This window comes from Mchenga conophoros, linkage group LG18, assembly GCF_057382185.1.
Source record: "Mchenga conophoros isolate Kocher_MC1m ecotype Shallow Benthic linkage group LG18, M_conophoros_male_GT1.1, whole genome shotgun sequence".
NCBI lineage: Eukaryota > Metazoa > Chordata > Actinopteri > Cichliformes > Cichlidae > Mchenga > Mchenga conophoros.
Window position 1 is genome coordinate 13,309,868 of NC_140543.1, and position 19,755 is coordinate 13,329,622.

The window sequence follows — 19,755 nt, forward strand, 5'->3', positions numbered from 1 at the left end:
ACTTTGTATAGTAAATTCACCTGCAGCAATAACACGCAAATGCAAAGAGAGTTCAAATGCGTTTATCAACACACTGAAATTTATCATATTTTAAAACGAAAAAAGAGGAAGCACACACTGGGCCAAAAATATCTACCCAGTACATGCAAATATGTCGTTCTCATTTCACTTTTTTGTGTTCCAATATCAAACCAGACTTCTAAGACATAAAAACAATCAATGTTCGAGTCACTCTAGTTTTACTTCAAGAACTAGATTTAGAAAGAAGCATCACAAGAACAATTAAACTACCCCCCCCCCCTTCATAACAAGATAACAAGTCTATGCAATGCTCAGCACCGGTTTCTCAAGGCCACTTGCTGTATATTCATTCTCTGTTTACCACTGAAACATTAATTTTGCAATTACACCTGACTCACTTCTTTTTATGCTGTTGTGGAAATATTTAAGAAATCAGACCTACCTCTCTCTGTGCTTGGTGTTAAAAATCACTTTTATTCAATTAAAAGTCCTTACAGTTTTGAGCAACTCAAACCTTTACCTCAAAATTATATACATAATGTGCAGCAATAACACATTACAGTGTTAACGTGTTGAAAAATAAGGCGCCGTCACTCTGTGCATGTCCACATAACAGTGCATACATTATGTGCCACATAAACCTGATTAGTGTTTTGTATGATTACAAGGATGCAATAATTCAGGCCATTTGCAGAAAAGTCCTCCCACTAGATTACTAGACAGTGATAACACAAATCCATATGAAAAATAATAAATATCCAAAAGGTCGATTTGGCTGAATAGCAGAAGTAGTAAAAAGGTGTAACAGCACCAGTATAAACAAGAGAGGTTTACACTTCCTCCATTTAATAGAGGCATTAGTTGCAGGGAGCTATTTGGGTGTTACAACAATGCAACCAATGATGATCTATCTGACAAACAAGCTGTTCGCAGAGGAAGAGCGCTCCAAGTGGACAGAGCTGGGTTCACAGGAAAGGAAGACCGTAATGAGTATCATTAGCATCTTTAGGATTTCCAATATATTCCAGTACTCTTTTAATTCATGCACTTTACTTATATAAATATTAGCTATGAAAGCATAAATGCCCAGAAACACCAGTAGCATTTAAAATGAGAATTAAATCATGCTACTGATGATCTCATAACTTGTTTAAGACAGGAATGGAGTTTTTTCCCCCTGTCTTTTATTTGGTTGAGCTCAAAATAAAACCGTATAACTATATACACTAAAAGAAGAGGTTTCCTAAAAAATGAAATAAAACAAAATAAAAACAAAACAAAATAAATTTGAAAAAAGTCAATTGAATGTCAGCAGAGCAAATGTTTCGACTTTCATTGTGATTTTTCTGAGCGATATAAAAACAGTTTTAGGATGTATCTCACTTCATACATGACAAATTAGCTGCATTCGTTTCTAAATAAAACAAAAATATTTTTAAAATGTTATTTTACCTTCAAAAAAGCCCCCACAAATTTGGATAAGGTAAGGCTGATTAGCCATAACCAGATATGGAGTTAGATATAGGTTGTAGTAGTCGAGTACCCTGCCGGTTTGGCTTGCGTTAAATCCATGTTCTTGGAGGATGAAGCAAGGCTTAAATCAAGTGCCTCCATATTGTCCCTGATTATAGTTTCCACATAGTTTGGGAGCAATGAACCTTAACTAGTAGCTAAATGTGGAGTCATTTGAACACAAGTACAGTCATAGCTGCAGAAACACTGGGCTCTTGCACAAGTTGGTAACAGGGGGTGCTAGTCATGTCGGGCCAATGATGGTACTGTTGTCACGAGCCTGTAGATGGCGGGCTGTAAGGAAAAGTGAAGGGGACAGAAAGTTGTGCTGGAGCACGCCTGCTCAGGTGTTCGGCATGGTGGTCTTGCTGAGAGCGATGGCCAGCTCCAGGTCCTTCTGCTCCTGGAGCTGCAGCCTCCTCAACCTCTCCCGTTCCTCATGCTCGCTCTCACGCTTGGCCCACTCCAGCTGCTCGCTCTCACTTCCAAACTGGAGCAGAGACACAAACATTAGATGTGCGCAATAAAAAGCAGGAATGTAGTCGTATAAGACACAACAGACAAAACACAGGAAGAAATATGCAAAAAATTAAAAATAAATAAATAAAAATCAAGCGTTTCTAGTTGGGCTGATTCTCAAAAAACTGCATTATTTAGCTAAATGATCTGATACATAGAAAAATACTGATCAAAAATTGAATGCAAATTAAAGACAATTAGATTTCACTTTTACGTCACACAAGACAGCAAAGAAGGTGCTGCTCCACTACAACAAATCAATGGTCACATTTCCCAAATTCTGTGTTTGGATGCAGGAATGCAGGAAAATAATTATGCTCGAGAATCACTTTACTTAGATTATGCATTGCCGACAGGTTTTTCACATGCAAAGAATCGAAAAGCACACCTTTATACAGTCTTACCTTAACATGTTCAGATCCTGGCAGAAAAACAAAAATTACAACACAGAGCTCGATATAAAAACCACAAATCCCTTTCACAACAGTCATGCTGGCATGAGGGATAAAATAAATACATATCATGTCAAGTGATACAAACCAGACACAAAAAGCTGCCATGCATCACCTCTCCACATGAGAGCACAGTCAGCCGTTAGGCTATACAAGATGGCAAATAAGCGGAAGGTGGGACATAAAGAGGGAGATTTACTCTGTTGTTCTCTGCTTTGAGGCATATCATGCTTTGACAGCGAATAAGCCTTTAGCTTGCACTTCGAGACTTGAAAAATGCTCCTCAAGTGATACCTGACCAGGCAAGTTCATGAACTCGCCAACTATGAGTTTATAAATCCTCGCTTCCTCTCAAAGGAAAAGGCAAAGATGACAGCAAGCATGCAAGCCCCTTTACCAGGTGCACAGAGCCAATCTATAACTCGACAGAGACTAGCAGAGGGACTGTCCAACTCAGTCATGCAATCATTTACTTTCCTTCTAAACCAAGCAGTTGAAAAGCTCTCACATGTTCTGTCAGTTGTTAGTTAACAGCCAGTAAACACAAAAGTTCTTTGAGTGCCTTCTGAACACACTGCTTTTGGGGCGTTAACAGAATGAGGCCCAATGACACAGAGCTGACACCTCTGTGGCTTGAACACAGCAATCTAACGATCGAGATGAGATCAGCAGCTTGTGCAGGCAAATATACTCTACAGCAAGTACACTACACTTACAGATGCAAAATTTGCAAAACCCATAGGATAATCTTTGGATGTTTTACTCGACTGTGTCGTAAAGAAAGAGTCTGCACCGTCTGCTGTGGAGCCAACGCTCTGGAGCAGCTCTGATGGACTCAAACCTATCAGAGAAGGAAGGACATTTAAATAAGATAATATATATAAAAAAAACCCAACATGACAGAAAATGCTGCTGTTAGCATCTTCATTAGAGATATTTCTCACCGATACCCCCCTTGGGAAATTGAACTCACACTTTAAAGGCTAACGCATAATACTTTGCCACTAAATATTCACAGGAAGCCAACAGCTTCATGCAAGCAGAGTAGTTACCCAGGGGAAAGCCACATTGATTCAAAAAATGTGGTTAACACCTTTTTCAGTACAGCTCACTGATGCAGTGAAGCTTAAACATGCACACGGTTGCTTTTTTGGAACTTGCAATTGTAAAAGATGGACACACCCTTGTGTACAGTAAGCACACATTTCTTATAATGATGGTACTATTAATAAGTGAGAATGTTGTTTATCTCACGGACTTTGTGCACCAATGCAGCACAGGCTGCTCCTGCAAATTCAAGGGCTCAATTTTCCGAAAAACTAATTCTTTGATTTGTCAAATTAAAAAGAATTGATTAAGAAAAAACAAAACAAAAAGAAAAACAAGTATTATTAGAGTTGTTTACAAATGCTGCTGCAACACAGCTGCAAAAGAATAAATCCAATCAAATAAAAAAATATATTAAAAGTTCTAACTGTTGAGCAACTGTCCTTGTAATACAGAAAGTCAACAGTGCCCACGGTTTGTGAGAGTGGACTTCTCACTTCCCCATCACCCTTGAAGCACGTCTCTACTCATCTCTACCCTTTTCTGTGCGGTAAAGGGGAACACTAACTTTCCCAGGCTGATGCTTCTGCTACAAGAATAAGTGCAAGGTCACAGCGGAAGGGCATGTACTGGGCATGGCTTCTAGGTAATGTGTGAATTCACATGTGCATAAAAAAAACAACACGAACAAAACCACTAAAAAAAAAAAAAAGGATGAGAAAGTTGTTCTCAAGGCTCCTCATCCTGTACACAAGAATATCTTAACACATCACTGCGGCAGAGTCTTAATAACAGCATTATCATTTAAAGGACTCGTATCTCTGCCAGCAGCTTTCCTGTTTACCAAATCAAAAGAAGAAATTATGTTCTCAGCACCCTAGCACCTCAGTAGGGAAGTTGTTTTTTTTTCTTTTTTTTTTTCTTTTTTTTTCTTTTTCCACCACCATTAAGCATCAAATCCTTATTTCACAGGACGGTTACTCGCCGTGAAAACCCCCAAAAGTTCTTATGCTTTTATTTTGAGTTACATATGAGTAAAGAGAATGTACCATCATCACTGGCATATTAAAAAAAAAAAAGTGTGATCTGTTTAGCAGATCTGACCCATTTCTATTTCCTAGTTATGAACACCATGCCTGCACATGCGCAGTCAAGTTCATCAAAAACACGTTTTATGGTATTTTATATAGATATACATATGAATAAACTCTATGCTTACCATAGGGAGGTGCAGGCCTCTTAGGCACACTTTTCTTTGGGATTGGGAGTACAGGATTGTCCGACTTCTTCTCAGACACAAGACAAAAAGAAAAGAAAAACCATTAGCTGTATACAAAACGATGACCCCAACAGAAATGTCAGCTAAGATGTAAAGCCTCTGGACTTATACAAGGTAGACCCTTTTCAGAAATGTGATAAATTGGAAGGAAAAAAAAAAAAAAAAAAAAAAAAAAAACAAGACCTCAGTCACGATGAAAGTTAAATTAACAGCACGGCTTTCTTCAGCTTTAGTGGAAAACTATGCTTTATGGTGCAACTGATTCATAACTTCAAGTCTCCAGAGCTTACCTTTGACATCTGACTAAAGTCAGCAAATCCACCCCCCTTGCTTCCAAAAGAGTTGCTTCCAAAGGGGTCTGCTTTCCCAAACAAATCTGTGACAAGAGTACATTGAAATGCATTTGGAACATTTGAATACATTTATGGAAAGAGCCAGAAACTATAATGAAGTTCAGCCCCAAACCACACATTCAAAATCCTCTCTGCATCTTGCTTATTCTGAAAGGGCCTGTTTTCTATTTTCAGAAGAGGCAATGTGGCATGACCGTTTAATTTTCCATGACATTTTACAAAAAAACTGTAAAGCAGAGGTTTTGTTTAACCTGACGCATGCATCGGGCGTCATTTGGCGTCCTGTTAACTATAACCATGCCTGGCTTGTTTTGAAGCTCAGCAGTATGCCACTTAATGAAAAAAAAAAAAACCTGCATTTTTTCACCGTGAAAAAACAAAACATCGTAAGAGAATATGTTTGTTGTGAGTGTTCGACCACAAAAGGCCCGTTCATGTGCAGGATCGGTGTTTTTCTTTTGCGCACAGTAACTCAGCTCAGGTCTACAGTCGACTCTGTGTTCATCTTAAACACGTGTAGTACGGCAGAGCATCAACCAGCAGCAGCCACCAACTTAAAACAACTTCCGCACCAAAAGAGGCACAGCAGTTCAACAGCAGCAAGTATAAAGACAGGACAGAGGCAGAAGGGAACTGGTTAAAGGAGTGGCAGTGTATTCTAGTAGAGAAGGACCAGCAGTCACAGAGTTTCTGCTATGCTTGGCTCCGGTTAGCCTCCTGTTTTTCCAGGGGGTGGGGGGTATTTTTAGTTGGTCAGTAGTTAAATGTGTAGGTACTCGACTAAAAATAGCCCAAAACCACAGGAAAAATTGAAGCCACAGTGAGTAAAAATTGTTTGCCCCTGGTGCTCCCCCCAAAATAAAATCTAAATCTAACACGTCACCCAGAATGGGCAAAAAGACTCTTTTAAGATGGGTTTCACAACTAAAGAGAGTTCTCATGTTTAGATGTCTGTTTTTAGAGTCATATTTTCAGTAAAAGGCTTGGAAAATATGCTCTTATTAGTACAGGGATGACTATACGTGGAAATCGGCATGGATTCGTGCATGAAAACACGATCATACATCATCGTCTCAATAACAGCAAATGGAGAAGGATGAGTAACATATTTAAATATGACCTGTCCAACTTATGTACGACAAACTAGCTACATGAGGCCTCTTCCTGTTAAAGTTAAAAGATTTTTTTTTTGCCTCTCAAAGTACTTAATTAAAGGGGATCATCAGATTGTTACAGTTCTTGAGATGACTGCTGGTATGAGCTGGTTGCTATTTTAATAAAAGTGAAATTGAAAAAATGTTAAACTGAAGAACTCTGGGGCTATGTGCAAACAAATTATTCTGGGTTTTAATAATTTAAGATTTAAAGTCTCTTTCAGTGTGCTTTGACTTCCCATGTTGCTTCTGTACCTGAGTCCTTTGTTTTTGGGCTGTTTGATCTGAAGGAGTCACTGCTGCCAAAAGGACTTGGCTGACAAATGCAAAAGAAGGGGAAAAAACAAAAACAAACAGAGTGAGATTTAATTCAGTCAAACACATTTAAAATGTACACACTATGACCACGCCACAAATCTCTTTCTGGTTTGCTTTTCCATTTATCTGCAACAAGCACAAAAAAAAAGAAAATCTTCTTGGAACTAATAATCGCACTGCATCTAAAAGAGCCATATTAACACTCCAAAGTAGTATCACTTGGGGAGGGGGGGGGGGGGAGTCAATACCTTGACTGGAGGTACAGGTTTTCTGCTAAAGGGGTCTCCAGATCCAAACAAGTCTGGCCTGTCAGTTGTCTTAAAAAAGTCTTCAGATGAGGTGCCTTTGAAAGGGTCGCTTTCTTTGAAAGGATCACTTCCAAATGGATCTAGAAAAAGGACACCACCATCATTTACATCCTCTAACAAGAAAAGCTCATTAGAAGGGATACAAACTGAATGCAAGCAGCAGCTGACAGAGCCACAGTCGTTACAGAAAAAGGAGTAAATAAGGAGACTTGAGGAAGTATTCACACCTTTGAAGAGGTCAGATTTGAAGGGATCCTCCATCTTGAAGGGGTCTGCTCGAGTCTCCTTGGCAGCACTGTTGTTGTTGAACATGGCTATCCTTGACTTTAAAGAGCCCTCCTGATTAACCATCCAGAAAATAACAAATCATCAACAATCTTATCAGTAAAGCCCTTTACCAATGTACCCGGAAAATATCCAGAAATTAACTTCCACGTTACAAGTCTGGGTACATTTGCACTTCTCTAGCATCTCCAGAGCAAAACGACAAAGGAAACAAAATCTGAATCCAGATTATTAGAGAACAGAAAAAATGAGTTTCTTGGATTTAGACTAAAATTGTATTGTGAATGAATCATCCTTCATAGGTAGTTGTGGTCTCCTCACCGTACTTCTGAAGCTTCCATCCTCCCTTTCAGCAAAGCCTTCATTTAGGTCCGGCAGGTTGCTCAAGTTTCCTGCGTTGATTTCTTTCAAAGCATTGTTGTACTGCTCAATGGTCTTGGTCAACTCTTTCTGGCTCTCTTGAATCAGTGACAACTTACCACGAGCCTAAAAAGCACAAAGAATGTCAATCTACAGTATACCAACATGCTTCTAAAGAACCACACTGATATCTATCCACTTATGTCCAAAGGTAGGTAGGTTAAATCATTCACTGTCTATGAACCAATAATTTCCACTATGACAATATAAATACTGTGACCTCCTCTGGCCCTGACAAACGTTCCCCGTATCATGACAAAAGAAAAAGCCAAAACTGAAAATGAAACTAAAGAAAATCAAAAGTAAAAGGAAACATTTTTAAATATTAAAAACTAAACTGAAATAAGAAAACGGTTTCCAGACACCAACTGAAATAAACAGACTTCAAAAGAAAAATACAAAAAAAATAATACAATAATTCCACAACTTAAAGGGAGCATAACAAATCTGTATCAACTGGGGCTAACAAATTTTTGGGTAGAAATGCTGGCTGTCGTTTTTAGGCAGGATTGTAATCTGGATTTATTTCAGCTAACAGAAACAAACATGGTGCTCAAATCTGATGAATGCACCAGACATTAAAGTCACTAAACTGAACTGCCTGTAAGCAGTTTAGGTGTTTTGTACCTTTAAAAGGTAGGAGTACCGGTAAGAGAGTAAACGTCTGCTTCAAAATGATTATTTAAAAAAAACAAAAGAAAATAAAAACAAGTTAAATTCAAACTTGAATTTAACTTCACGTACTAGTTGAAACTTCACTAGTAGATAAGCATAAATTAGTATAAGTGTTATTATTAGTACTACTGGATATCTAGACCTTTATCCCACTTTCCAACCTGATCTTTAATCCCAACAATGCTACTATGGAGCTTGGTGGTCTGAAGTGGCACAACATCCTAAAGTAACCTGTTGCCTTTCCCTCTGAACTGACCTGACTGATCTCATCCTGGGTGGTTTTGAGTGACTTAATGATGCTGTCCAGCTGAGTCCGACCGGAGAGCAATCTCTGCTCTAGCTGTGCCTCCTCCTCTTGGACTCTATTCAGGTCCGTTTTGGTGCGACTCAGTTCATCTTCCTGACTGCGGAGGTCAGTCTCCTGTGAGCGGATCTGGCTATGCAGGGATGAAATCTTCCAAACAAAAAGAAAGGAGTTTATATCTGCAGGATCAACATCCTGCTTGCTGTTCATTTAGAAATTGTAGATTTCAATTATAAATTTTTTAAATGCAATTAGTGCTTCACTTCTTACATATTTTTTTTTTCCACATCCATCTTGCACCAGCAAACTAAAAGCCAAATATGCACAGCTGCCTCTAAAGCAGTTACACTGACTTTCTAAACAAAGACCTTATTGTATATGTGGTGAATGTGTTTAAAAATACTAACTCTCACCACTTTCATGTAAACAAATCTTAACCTCAGATGACCAATGTTTTGACATCTGGCCTGATATCCGAGATCGCACTGACACCAAACCATTATCAGCTTAGACCAAAAAGATTACACTACAGTAAAACCACAAATGCATGTGTACCACTGTCACCAGTAGCCAAACACAAAACCCAATAACATTTCTCAACTGAAATACATGCGCATCACTTCAGTGTGTCACATCTCTAACCTTCTGGGTTTCATCCTGGCACTTCTGCTTGATGTCGTTGAGCATTCCCTCAAGCCTGGAGCGCTGTTGGTCCATTTCCTCCAGGCGTACCTGGGCATCCTGCTTCTGGGACTCCAGGTCTTGCAAGCTGCTGCTCTCCCTTTCCAAATTATTCTGCAAGCCCTGAGGGTCAAGGAAAACCCGCACAGAGGCACATGTGTTTGCAGAAAGTATAGCTATTAGGCATGATCTTTTCTGAGTTATTAAGCCTTCAGTTCCCCTCAAAATTATGCAATTTGTGCTGGATTTGAAGTATTTCTGACAACTTTTTAAATTGTAGAATAAAACGGACTGGAATTTACTCATGAATACCATTAACTAACTTAACTTTAACCAGGCAAACTAAATTATTTTATTTTATTCAGTCTTACCTGCACATCACTGTTTTTTTGTCTGAGGGCCTCCTCCTTTTCTCTGATCTCATGCTCCAGGATGAATTTGTCTCTACAGATGAAAAACACGAGCCAAACAATGGCAGAGAGGTTATAAAATGGACATCACTCACCAACAAACGACAGGCAAATGACAAAAATTATACCCAGTGTTTCATTTTTCTGTCTAGATTTGCAGGCAACATAATGGATAAGAGAAATCAGAATTAAAATATTCAATCAAAATGATCTGCCAACATTGATTTCTTTTTTACAAGGCTATGGAAAAGTCACAGAAATTAACACACCTAGTAACCTTTAATGTTTTAAATGTAAAAAGTTCAACGTTTTAGAGGTCTAATGGGCATCAGCACCGAGCAGTAAAATAAATGTATTAATGTGAACTGATGCACTCTGTGTGCTTGAAATGGAAATCAATTCACAACAATTACTTTCATCTGTTATTTCCAGCTACGGTGTTACTTTTTATTGGTATTTATTTTATTTTATTTATACGGACACTACAGATCTCCAGCGACTCATCAACTGCCCCATTTTACGTGAACGTGCACAGAGCCTGCAGCCAAATATCTGGTTTAACAAAGAATGCTGAAACCGCTAACGTGATGCGATATCTGTTATCTCTGACTGTGGTTTTCTAGTTTTGTCAAGCCACCCTAATGCAACGAGACTAAACAAAAAGAGGCTAAACTCGCTCATAGTCCTTCTGCAGCACATTCATTATGACTATGTCACTGTTGGTGCGTTATCAAGTGCTCTGTTAAAAAGGTTACTTGAGATGAATTTTTAATACTTTTTATTGGCTTATAAATGTATTTTACAGTATGCACAAATCTATTTTGAATTGTAAATGCTAATGGAACGATTGCACCTTCCATGCGCTGCAGTCTTTATACACTATTCTTTGACACATTCTCTTAGTTGCTTCCTTCTTACACCACAAGTGTTTGGCCATAGGGTGAAAATACTGACTGCAAGAAAAAACTATTTACATCAAATGTTAACTCATGACCATGACTTCCTGGACTGCTGTCAATAGCCAGAAAAGGCCAGCAGCCAGTTAATCAAGTTGCCCAACAGGTTGTTTGTGTGGGGTCTTTGTTCGTTTTGTTTTTTTAAATTAAACATACTCTGGGCCATTTGGGGTAATGATTATATTAAACCCTGGTGCCAAATTACATTAGAAAAATGTCTCGTGATAATACAAATATATTTAACAGTCCAAAAACAGACAAAGGTGTAGTCAACTGTAACCATTTACTGCAATTCATTTTCATGTTTGTCAGCAATCCGTATAGAGTTACACAGTGAGAAGTATGTTGACAGCTGTTGAGTACAATGCATCCTGTATACAAACAGTACAATAGTATGAAAAAAAACTTTGATCTAGAACATCACCTTACTAAAAGCTTGTCTACTTTTTCCTCACAGGAAGCGAAACAAAACTGTCCCTACTGCTAGTTACGGTTTAGTGGGCTCACCTCTGCAGATGAGATATTTCCGTACTGAGGTCATCCAGCTCTTTGATACCTGTCGGCTCTGTCGACCCTGTGTAGCCGATACCGTCCTGAGGTGAGAGACATTGAGACAGACGAGTTAGACAGCAGAAAAAAGGTAGGAGAGAAGATATGATGAGGGTGACTGGAGGGGAGCACAGAAACAGTTGATTAGGACTGGGAAATGGACAGGCGAACGACGAAGAATCTGTTCTAACAGGCGAAGGAGTACAAGGAGGGAAAAGAGGTCAGGGAAGATGTGAGTGATATGCAGTGGGAAAGAGGTGCTCCCCGCTGTTGTGTCTAAAGAAACAAAAGTCAGAGGAAGGAAATACAAACAGCTCACACAGTTAGCGTAGGAGCAAGCCAGCCAGACGATACATAAATTGCACACAAGGCTATTTAAAAGAATTCAATGCAACAGTAAATTTTGGAAGACTGTTCATTGTTAAACAGACCCATGCCATATCAAGAAGCCTAAACAAAAATATTGGGCAATTCGCAAAATTGCTGAAGCAGACCAAGACAACACATAATCTATTTAAGCTTCGTGTTTCACCTGAAATAGGAGACTATCCATGATATATAACTGATACAGATATATAACTGATAGCTGATGCCAACACCATCAGCTATTGGTTCACTTCCTATTTATAAAGTTGTTATTGGCCCAGAATTTCAGTGCATTTAAATTAAATTGTGTTTCTTAGAATTTACTGTCATGATGACATTAATCTGATAATATTAATAATAAAAGCATGATTGGTCTGAAAAGCTCAACTGGAGTAACTGATTTGTTTTCCTCACCTTGGCAGTCAAGCTTAAACCCACTTAGTTCAGACAGATTAAATTTTACTTTTACACTCATTGAAAAATAAAAAGCTAACTTCTTGGTAATGGTAATTCATGTTTTTTCCCCCCAGATAAATTTAAATAAAAGGTTACATGCTGGTTTACTTGATTGCCCACTTAACAGTGGCCCCATTTCACTACTCATATTAAAAATTATTTGTTCTATTATATCCTCTTTAATATAATAGAATTTGTATTCTCTTATGCTGCGTTTCCTTGAAGATCAAAAAATGTCAAGCCAGTGATGATGACAGCAGGTGGCAGCACTTTAAATGTTCCCATATTATTGTTCACCTTCTCTTTGGAACAGAGAGAGAGAATATAATAGAACAAGAGCGCCACCTTGTGGCAAAGGCCCAACTACTCACAATGTGCACCTTAAAAAAAGAAACCAAGTTCTGGTCTCACAGAAGGCAATTTTTAATAAGCACTTTGTTAAAAAAAAGAAAAAGAAAAAAAAAAAGAAAGAAATTGTAATAAACTGGCAAACCGACAGATGAAGAAGTGGTTGGAATATGGTATAGGCAGAACTCACAAAGCCCATAGCTGATGATGCAGATCGTTCTGATGGAGGGATCATGTCAGGAGTGAGAGCAGAGGGAGGGTCGATGCCTTTATTGACCTTTTGTTGGATCAAATGCATGGCTAGAGCAAACTGCTCCTCGTTCAGCTTGCCTGTTTGTTTTGTGTCAGCAAGTCCCCTATGGAGGAAGAGGAGACATTTTTCTCACCCTATTACATACTTCTGAGCAATAATATCAGCAATTTTTACAAATATAAATCCCCACTGAGTGGTTACCACGGACAAATGGTCCATTTTATGCTGGTTAAGTGAGCATCCTTTAAATCATTAAAAAAAAAAAAAAAAAACACTTCTGTTCCACTTCTCTAGACCAAATGTAGTCATTTGGTTGAACTCAGATGATTTGAACATTTATATACACACTATAATACAACTTCATACAATATAAACAATTTTAATATTTGCACTGCCTTTTAAAATTGTAACTACACCCTACTCTTGCGTACACAGCATTCAATTTACTTTATTATTTTCTATTCTTAGGTTTATTTTATTTTTTAGTTAGTTGTGTATTTAGATGTGTGAAGGGAACTTGCAAAGTAAGAATTTCATTGCTCATTGTAACCATTTGTGTTTTGCAGTGTATATGACAATAAACTTCTTGAATCTAATTTTAAGTGGCCACAAGATGGTGCTATATAGCTTTATCTGGGAGAATCCTCCTGACTATGTTTGCATTTTTAAAAAAGAGAAGAAAAAAAATCGACTTCCCGTTCAAATCGACTTTAATTTGAATAATCTGGTATTGATTCATTTAAAATTAATTTTTAAATATAAATGTATTTTGCCATAAAAGCCAGAACCTCCGCTAAAAGCTCACAAAAACATTTCAACAATTGCCAAACAGCTAAAACAGCAAATGATTAAAGAGCAGGTAAACGGATTTTGCAAAAAGATGTAAACAAAGCGTCGTTAACCCGACAGCTCGTACATGGACATGTCGGGTGCTGAAAGCCGACATCTGACAGATTCTGAACTGCAGGCTTCGTCACTCTCTGCCCAATATACTTCTATACTTCAAGACCAGTTTCCCATTAAAAAACTATTTTCTGCATTACTCACTTGCCTATTATGCACCAGTCTGTTGTATACATTGTTGTCAGCTTCTGATTTTTTCTCTCCCCAAAATAACCTCCGACAGCGATAAAACCGCTGAAACTTTGCTCTGTTCTGCTTCAGCAGCATCAGTCTTTGTACAGGTAATGTCCACATGTTGATTCGTGGTTTTCTTTAGTTTTTGATCTACTGCAGCATATTTTCAGGGGGGTTATATGCTATAAAAGATCAAGCCTGGAAAATCTCCTTCACATTTTTCTCTGTTTTATCCTCAGTTACTTTGACACAAAGGCATCTGCTGTGATGCTTACACCTCTGATAATGTCTCACACGTGTCAGTTCTGGGGGTTTTTGTTTGTTTGTTTGTTTTTTTACCTCCTTCGTAATTGCACAGAAATAGTCAAATAATTTGGAATGATGCATTTTTAACTTACAATGTTTAGAGAGTTCATTCAACAGTATACATCCAAGAGGAATTATCAGAATTATAATATTTCTGACCGAGTCAAAACTGAATCGAATCAAAACAGGGCGAAGTGTAAAAATGTATGAAAATGTTGACATCTTCACCAATTTAACACAATGGCAACAAAAAGAGTTAAGTCTATAACTTTTTGAACAATGAAACAGTTTTTGTGACACCAACACAGTGGATTTTAAATGTACACGTTAAGATAAAAACCCAGATAAACCTATCAGAGAGATAGCAACAATTTTAGGACTGGTCAAATCCACAAACTTGTTCTCTCCTAATAAGAAGAAATGCTAATGAAAGCTCAGGAACACCCGAAGTTCATGATGACAGAATTATTTCTATGGTTATGAGAAATGACCCATCATTTTTCATATAACCAAATCAAGAACACTCTCCAGGAGGTACACATACAATCAAACACCTTTATGAATGTGTAAGCAACACAGTGCCCAGTGCAAATGGATAATAACGCAACACAAACTGCAAAAGAGCCCGAATAGTTTCTCAAGGGCAAGAAATTGGATATTCTTTGATGGCCACGTGAGTCACCTGATCTCAACCCAACAGAGTATGCTTTTCAGTAACTGAAGACGAAACTTAAGGCATAGAGAGCCACAAACAAGCAGCAACTAAGGGTGGCTGCAGTAAAGGCCTAGCGGAGGTTTTCAATGTAGGAGAGACAGTATATGGCAATGCCCATGTGTTCTAGACTTCAGGCAGTCATTAACTGTAAAGGATTTTTATCCTAATAATGATTAATGTAATACTTTTATTGATTCCCTTATGAATGAAAACTGAAAGTCTGCACTTCAACCATATATGAATTATTGTATTTTAAAAGCCACTGTGAAAGTGTAATGAAGAAAATGTAATTTGCTTGTGTTTTCTTACACTGTAGTGCTTTGGGAACATGTTATTCACAACATACAAAAAAAAAAGAAAAGCCCCAACAAACAAAATCTCTAAATATGTCTGAGCTGTGGTCTTACCATATCTGTGCGAGCATCGTCTGGGAGAGCGTACAATTCATGAAGAGCTCGATGACATCGCCGCCGTTGACGAGGCCGTCATTGTCAGTGTCCGTGTTCTTGAAAATTTCTTTATATTTCTCTCTGTCAGCCACTGGTACAACCCAGTTCACCGCCGGCTAGAGACAACAGAAGACATTGTGTGATATGAAATGATGAACACAGCATTCAGTATACAACAAACACACAGTTCTTCTTCGGTGCAGACAGGTGTACTTCACGCAACAAGAGGAATTTGTGAATCTGCACAATGAAATGGTTAAAACAGATCAGTAAAAACAAAACCCCCCCCAAAAAAAACACAGTCCTCAGCTAGATGGAACTGCATTTGTAGGATGCTTTCTCACTGCCCTATCACAAACATTCACACAACTGTATAACATACACAATACATTAAAACTGTAACTAATCAAGCTAATAAAAAATACAAAAAATATATGCAAAAAAAATGCAAGATGAAATGCATACCTTGCATTTTATTTCTGTCAAAAAAACAAACTATTAAAAAACAAAATATAAAATAAAGCGTTTAAAGAAGCAGAAAGGGCCATGAATTTAAAAAAAAAAAAAAAAAAAAAAAAAAAGACAGAACAACATAACAACTGATCAAGTGGTCAAGGTACAAAGGTAGTACAAGTATTGCTACTCGTTACTTTCAAGAAAACCTGTTTCTCCAAAACTGAAATCCCTGAAGCTGTATCCTGGTAGAGAGAGGTTGGCCTTTGAACAATGCTCAGAACAATGTGGCAAAACAAGTCTACCCATTTGCAACAAAAGACAGTTAATACATGGCAACCTAGCTTGTTTAAGAGTTAAGAATCTGCCCTTGTGACACGTAGAGAGAACCAAGAAAAAAAAGAAAATAAACAAATCAAATCAAACGAATAGTCATGTGACCATTCGTTTGAAATGCATGGTCATATGTGATATGATCATTTAAAGTGCTTTCCACCAACATCAGCTTCAGAGAGCACTTTATTATGTGCTTCAATTGTATGCACATATCCAATTTAAAATCATCAATTGACACAATATGTTTCTCTTTGGACTGTGGGAGGAAACTGGAGGACTCAAACACTTATGCAGGTAAAGGTACAACATGCAACCTCCGCAAAGACCAACCCTAGGAGGTCCAAACCCAGAAACTTTTTGAAGCAACATCACTGTGCTGTCCATTACATTGATATTATATATTAGGTTTAATCACATGACTCAACGGCCATAAAGAGGCATTTGCGCATCTTCGACTATAATACTGTCCACACAAGCAATGTGAGGCAACATACCGGAGAACTGGACTTAAATGACTGTTTTGGAGAAAGGTTGGCAGCACCGGAGCCAAAAAGAGCAGCAGTGCCGAGGGGAGTAGTGTTGACCAGAGGAGAAGTGCTGCGTAAAGTTTCTTTGAGAAGAGCTGGACCAGTTCCAAGGCCAGACAGAGCAGGCAGCACAGGAACAGCACCTGGAAGTCCAACCCCAGTCTTCTTCCTCTTAGAAGGGGGGATAAGGGAAGCGGGTAAACTAGTGGGGAGCGGCTCCTTCTCCATGGTGCGATACACAAGATGCAAAGCCTGTAAAATGGAAAGTATAACCAATTAATACAAATAAAGAAGGGAACCCAGATAATATGTCAGTACAGAATCACAGTTTACCACGGTGAATTCTTCTTTGTCCAAGTGTCCATCTTTGTCCACATCACTTAGGTCCCAAATCTGCACAAACAATGAGTAAGTGCTCAATTTTAACAAACTGTTAAAATTACAAAAAAAAAAAAAAAGGCTGCATAGTAGTACTTGACATGTAACATCACCTTTCCTAACACATCCAGAGGTAGCTTGGAGTTTATCAAAACTGGCCTGACTTTATCACCAGAGAGGAGGCCATTCACAGGTAACAGACTCTCAAAAATTCCCTCAAACTTTCCCTTTTCATCAGGCTGGGAAATAAAGAAAAAAAAAAACAACAACAACAACAACAACTCAAGTTTAAGTGACAAGCCCATTTTTCTGTGATATCCTCATGACAGTTCTTGAAACCTTATAACATTTTACCTTAATGGCCCACTGTGAATCAGATGCTGTTGTTGAAACAGTTAGTAATGGGCTGCTTGTATCTTTCTATAAGAAAAAAAGAAGAAATAGAGTGAAATGAAATGCATCAACTTATCATTTTCTAAGACACTAAATAATGAAGTTTTCATATGATCCACAGAAATAATTCCCATAACATTATTGATTAATTCAGTTCTTTGGAGTTATTTATAATTATCATTATTAATTGTAATTATAACTTACAAATTTGGGTGCAGCTAAGTTTTGGTTGAGATTGTGAAGACTTATGTCATTTCCACCCTGCGCAGATGCCACCAGCCTCAAAGCTATGAAGAAACCCTAAAAAAAAAAAGAAAAAAAGAAAAAAAAAAGAGGAAGAAAGCAGAACAAATCCTGTTTTTTCTGCATGTATCAGCACGACAATACCATCAAATTTACAAAGAAATTCTGCGTTACCCGCTTGTCCAAATAGCCTTTTCTTTCTGAATCTGCCAAATCCCAAATCTAAAATACGTACATAAATAAATGCAAAGGTACAAGATTTTAGTTAGGTCAAATACATGACTGTGTGTTGTGTGTACATGTAGGTGACACTGTTACCCACCTTTCCCAGTGTGCTGTCTGACAGGCCAGACTTCTTAAGAAACTGAGCTGCATCGCCAGCTGATATTTTGCCTGTGTTTCCTGGGTCGAGCTATAAAGAATCATGAGGAAATTACCAGGAGGATACAGAGGATAGAAGTGTCTTTAAGAATGGGGTTACATAAAAGATCATACAGAGATGAATGCACAGTAAATGATCTGAAGTGAGGTGGGGAGCAACAGCAAACAACGTAGACCTTACCAGTCTGTAGTAGTTTTCATAAACTGGGTTTCCACTTGATAACTAAAGGAAACAAATTACAAATGAATGTGTATTAAGCATCAAATATACTAAATTAAGTTGCTAGAAAACGAATGGCTAATTTCAATGGCAACAAACTTCCAACATAGTTAGTTCATAAAGTAAAGGCCATCTTTTTTTTTTTTAGTTGCCACTTAGTCGTGTTTTGTTTTCAACAACACCACACTCTACACTAGCTTCATTACTGTCTTCGCCAGCAGTCGCTTTCCTTATCCTTTAAAGCGTACACTAACTTTGCTATCCTAACCTAGCTAACCCTGTCAACTTAGTTGACAGCGAAAGCTTAATAAAGCGTTCACAGTAGTTTATATTCATCCTATCTTATGAAGACCTAAAGCAGTCAGATCACATAACCGCTGTCGCTGTCAGATGTTAACGCTTTCTAATAAATTTTATTACTTTTCTTGAGCTGTTTGGAGTTGTTACCTGACTCAGAGTCATGAACGCCGCCATATCTCCTGGTGTCTCGGGAGTGCGCACAGAGTCCTTAAAGGGAGCGGGCGCGAGCGCCTGGGGACCGGCGGGGACCGCGGTTCCGGTGGGTGTGGACACCGCGCCCTTGTCAGAGCTGCAGAGCAACTGCGCAAATTTGAATCCTATTAAAATGAAATGAGGTTTTCATGCCTGGGATGGTTTGCATGTGTGGTCAGCAGGTGTCCAACTTTACTTGGGACTGCACGGCATTTTTTAACCCCTAGTGCCGGGGTTTTGTCAGAACACCGGTCCTACAACGTCTTACATTTTCATTGGCTGCAGACAACACGTGGGTCTTACAGGGATGACGTCGCTGCTGCGTCTCTATTAAAACCCCAAATAACTGTTTTACAGAAATTTAAGACATACACGAGTGGATAAAGCCCATAAATCCAAGCTTTAGTGTCCTTTAAGGTCTCTAATGAATTAGAAAAACATTCAGTTTAACGCAGTCACTGGATTGACGCTAAATAGTTTCAATTATGTTTTAATTTTTCAGATGTCCCTTAGTCCCACATTCATTTTTCCGAGATGTGGTACACCAAAAAATCATACAAACAGGCAAATTTTATGAAGACTTATGTTTCTGTTGTTTTTACAAACACATTTTGTTTTCAGTTTTTAAGTTCACACCAGATAATTTCCATGGCTATTTGTGAACTACATTTCAGGACCCACACACACACACACATATATATATATATATATTTTTTTTTCTTAGGTGAAGTGTAATTGTAGTTAACCCAAAGACACATGGATTACAGGCCCCCAAATACTAGCGTTTTCTATACTTGTCCAGAATTTTTTCTGGGGAAGATATAATGAAGCAGGCACTAGATATCATTAACATGTATGGTCTCCTTGACATGAAGTGACTTTCACAGTATGAATATTTTATCTATTGCTCTTGGGTGAAACAATAAGGAAAAAAATAGTATGCATTTGACAGTGTTTTTTTTTTAAATTTCCAGCTTTTTCTGTAAAAAAAAAAGTATATTTATTCATACCAAGCTTGGATATAAACAGAAACTTCTTAATTGATTGAATTGAATCTTTAGGAGAGTTTTATTCACAGATAGAGGAAATGAAACTTCATTTGACATTCCTTTTTGAAAC

The 19,755-nt window shown here is 38.1% G+C and overlaps 1 protein-coding gene across 4 annotated transcripts; it reads right to left on the reverse strand.

Annotated features, from left to right (window-relative positions):
• Positions 1 to 475: 475 nt before the first annotated feature.
• eps15l1b (epidermal growth factor receptor pathway substrate 15-like 1b) lies at positions 476 to 18,729 on the reverse strand. Of its 4 annotated transcripts, none has more exons than XM_085253486.1 (23): positions 18,592 to 18,729; positions 18,106 to 18,147; positions 17,866 to 17,955; positions 17,718 to 17,765; positions 17,505 to 17,600; positions 17,262 to 17,327; positions 17,021 to 17,146; positions 16,863 to 16,922; positions 16,497 to 16,781; positions 15,172 to 15,329; positions 12,604 to 12,769; positions 11,202 to 11,287; positions 9,700 to 9,772; positions 9,290 to 9,451; positions 8,600 to 8,797; positions 7,570 to 7,734; positions 7,191 to 7,302; positions 6,904 to 7,043; positions 6,593 to 6,653; positions 5,121 to 5,206; positions 4,771 to 4,837; positions 3,221 to 3,345; positions 476 to 2,023 (listed from the first exon to the last, which is right to left on the reverse strand). In XM_085253486.1, exons 1-23 carry the CDS (start codon positions 18,616 to 18,618, stop codon positions 1,877 to 1,879), a joined length of 2,586 nt encoding a protein of 861 aa, XP_085109612.1. In that variant the 5' UTR covers positions 18,619 to 18,729; the 3' UTR covers positions 476 to 1,876. The 4 variants fall into 4 exon arrangements, 3 of the variants coding, with proteins under 3 accessions (XP_085109612.1, XP_085109613.1, XP_085109614.1); XM_085253487.1 differs by lacking the exon at positions 3,221 to 3,345 and adding an exon at positions 2,457 to 2,473 and having other exon boundaries at positions 18,592 to 18,727; XR_014889397.1 differs by having other exon boundaries at positions 1,894 to 2,023; positions 2,457 to 3,345.
• Positions 18,730 to 19,755: the final 1,026 nt, after the last annotated feature.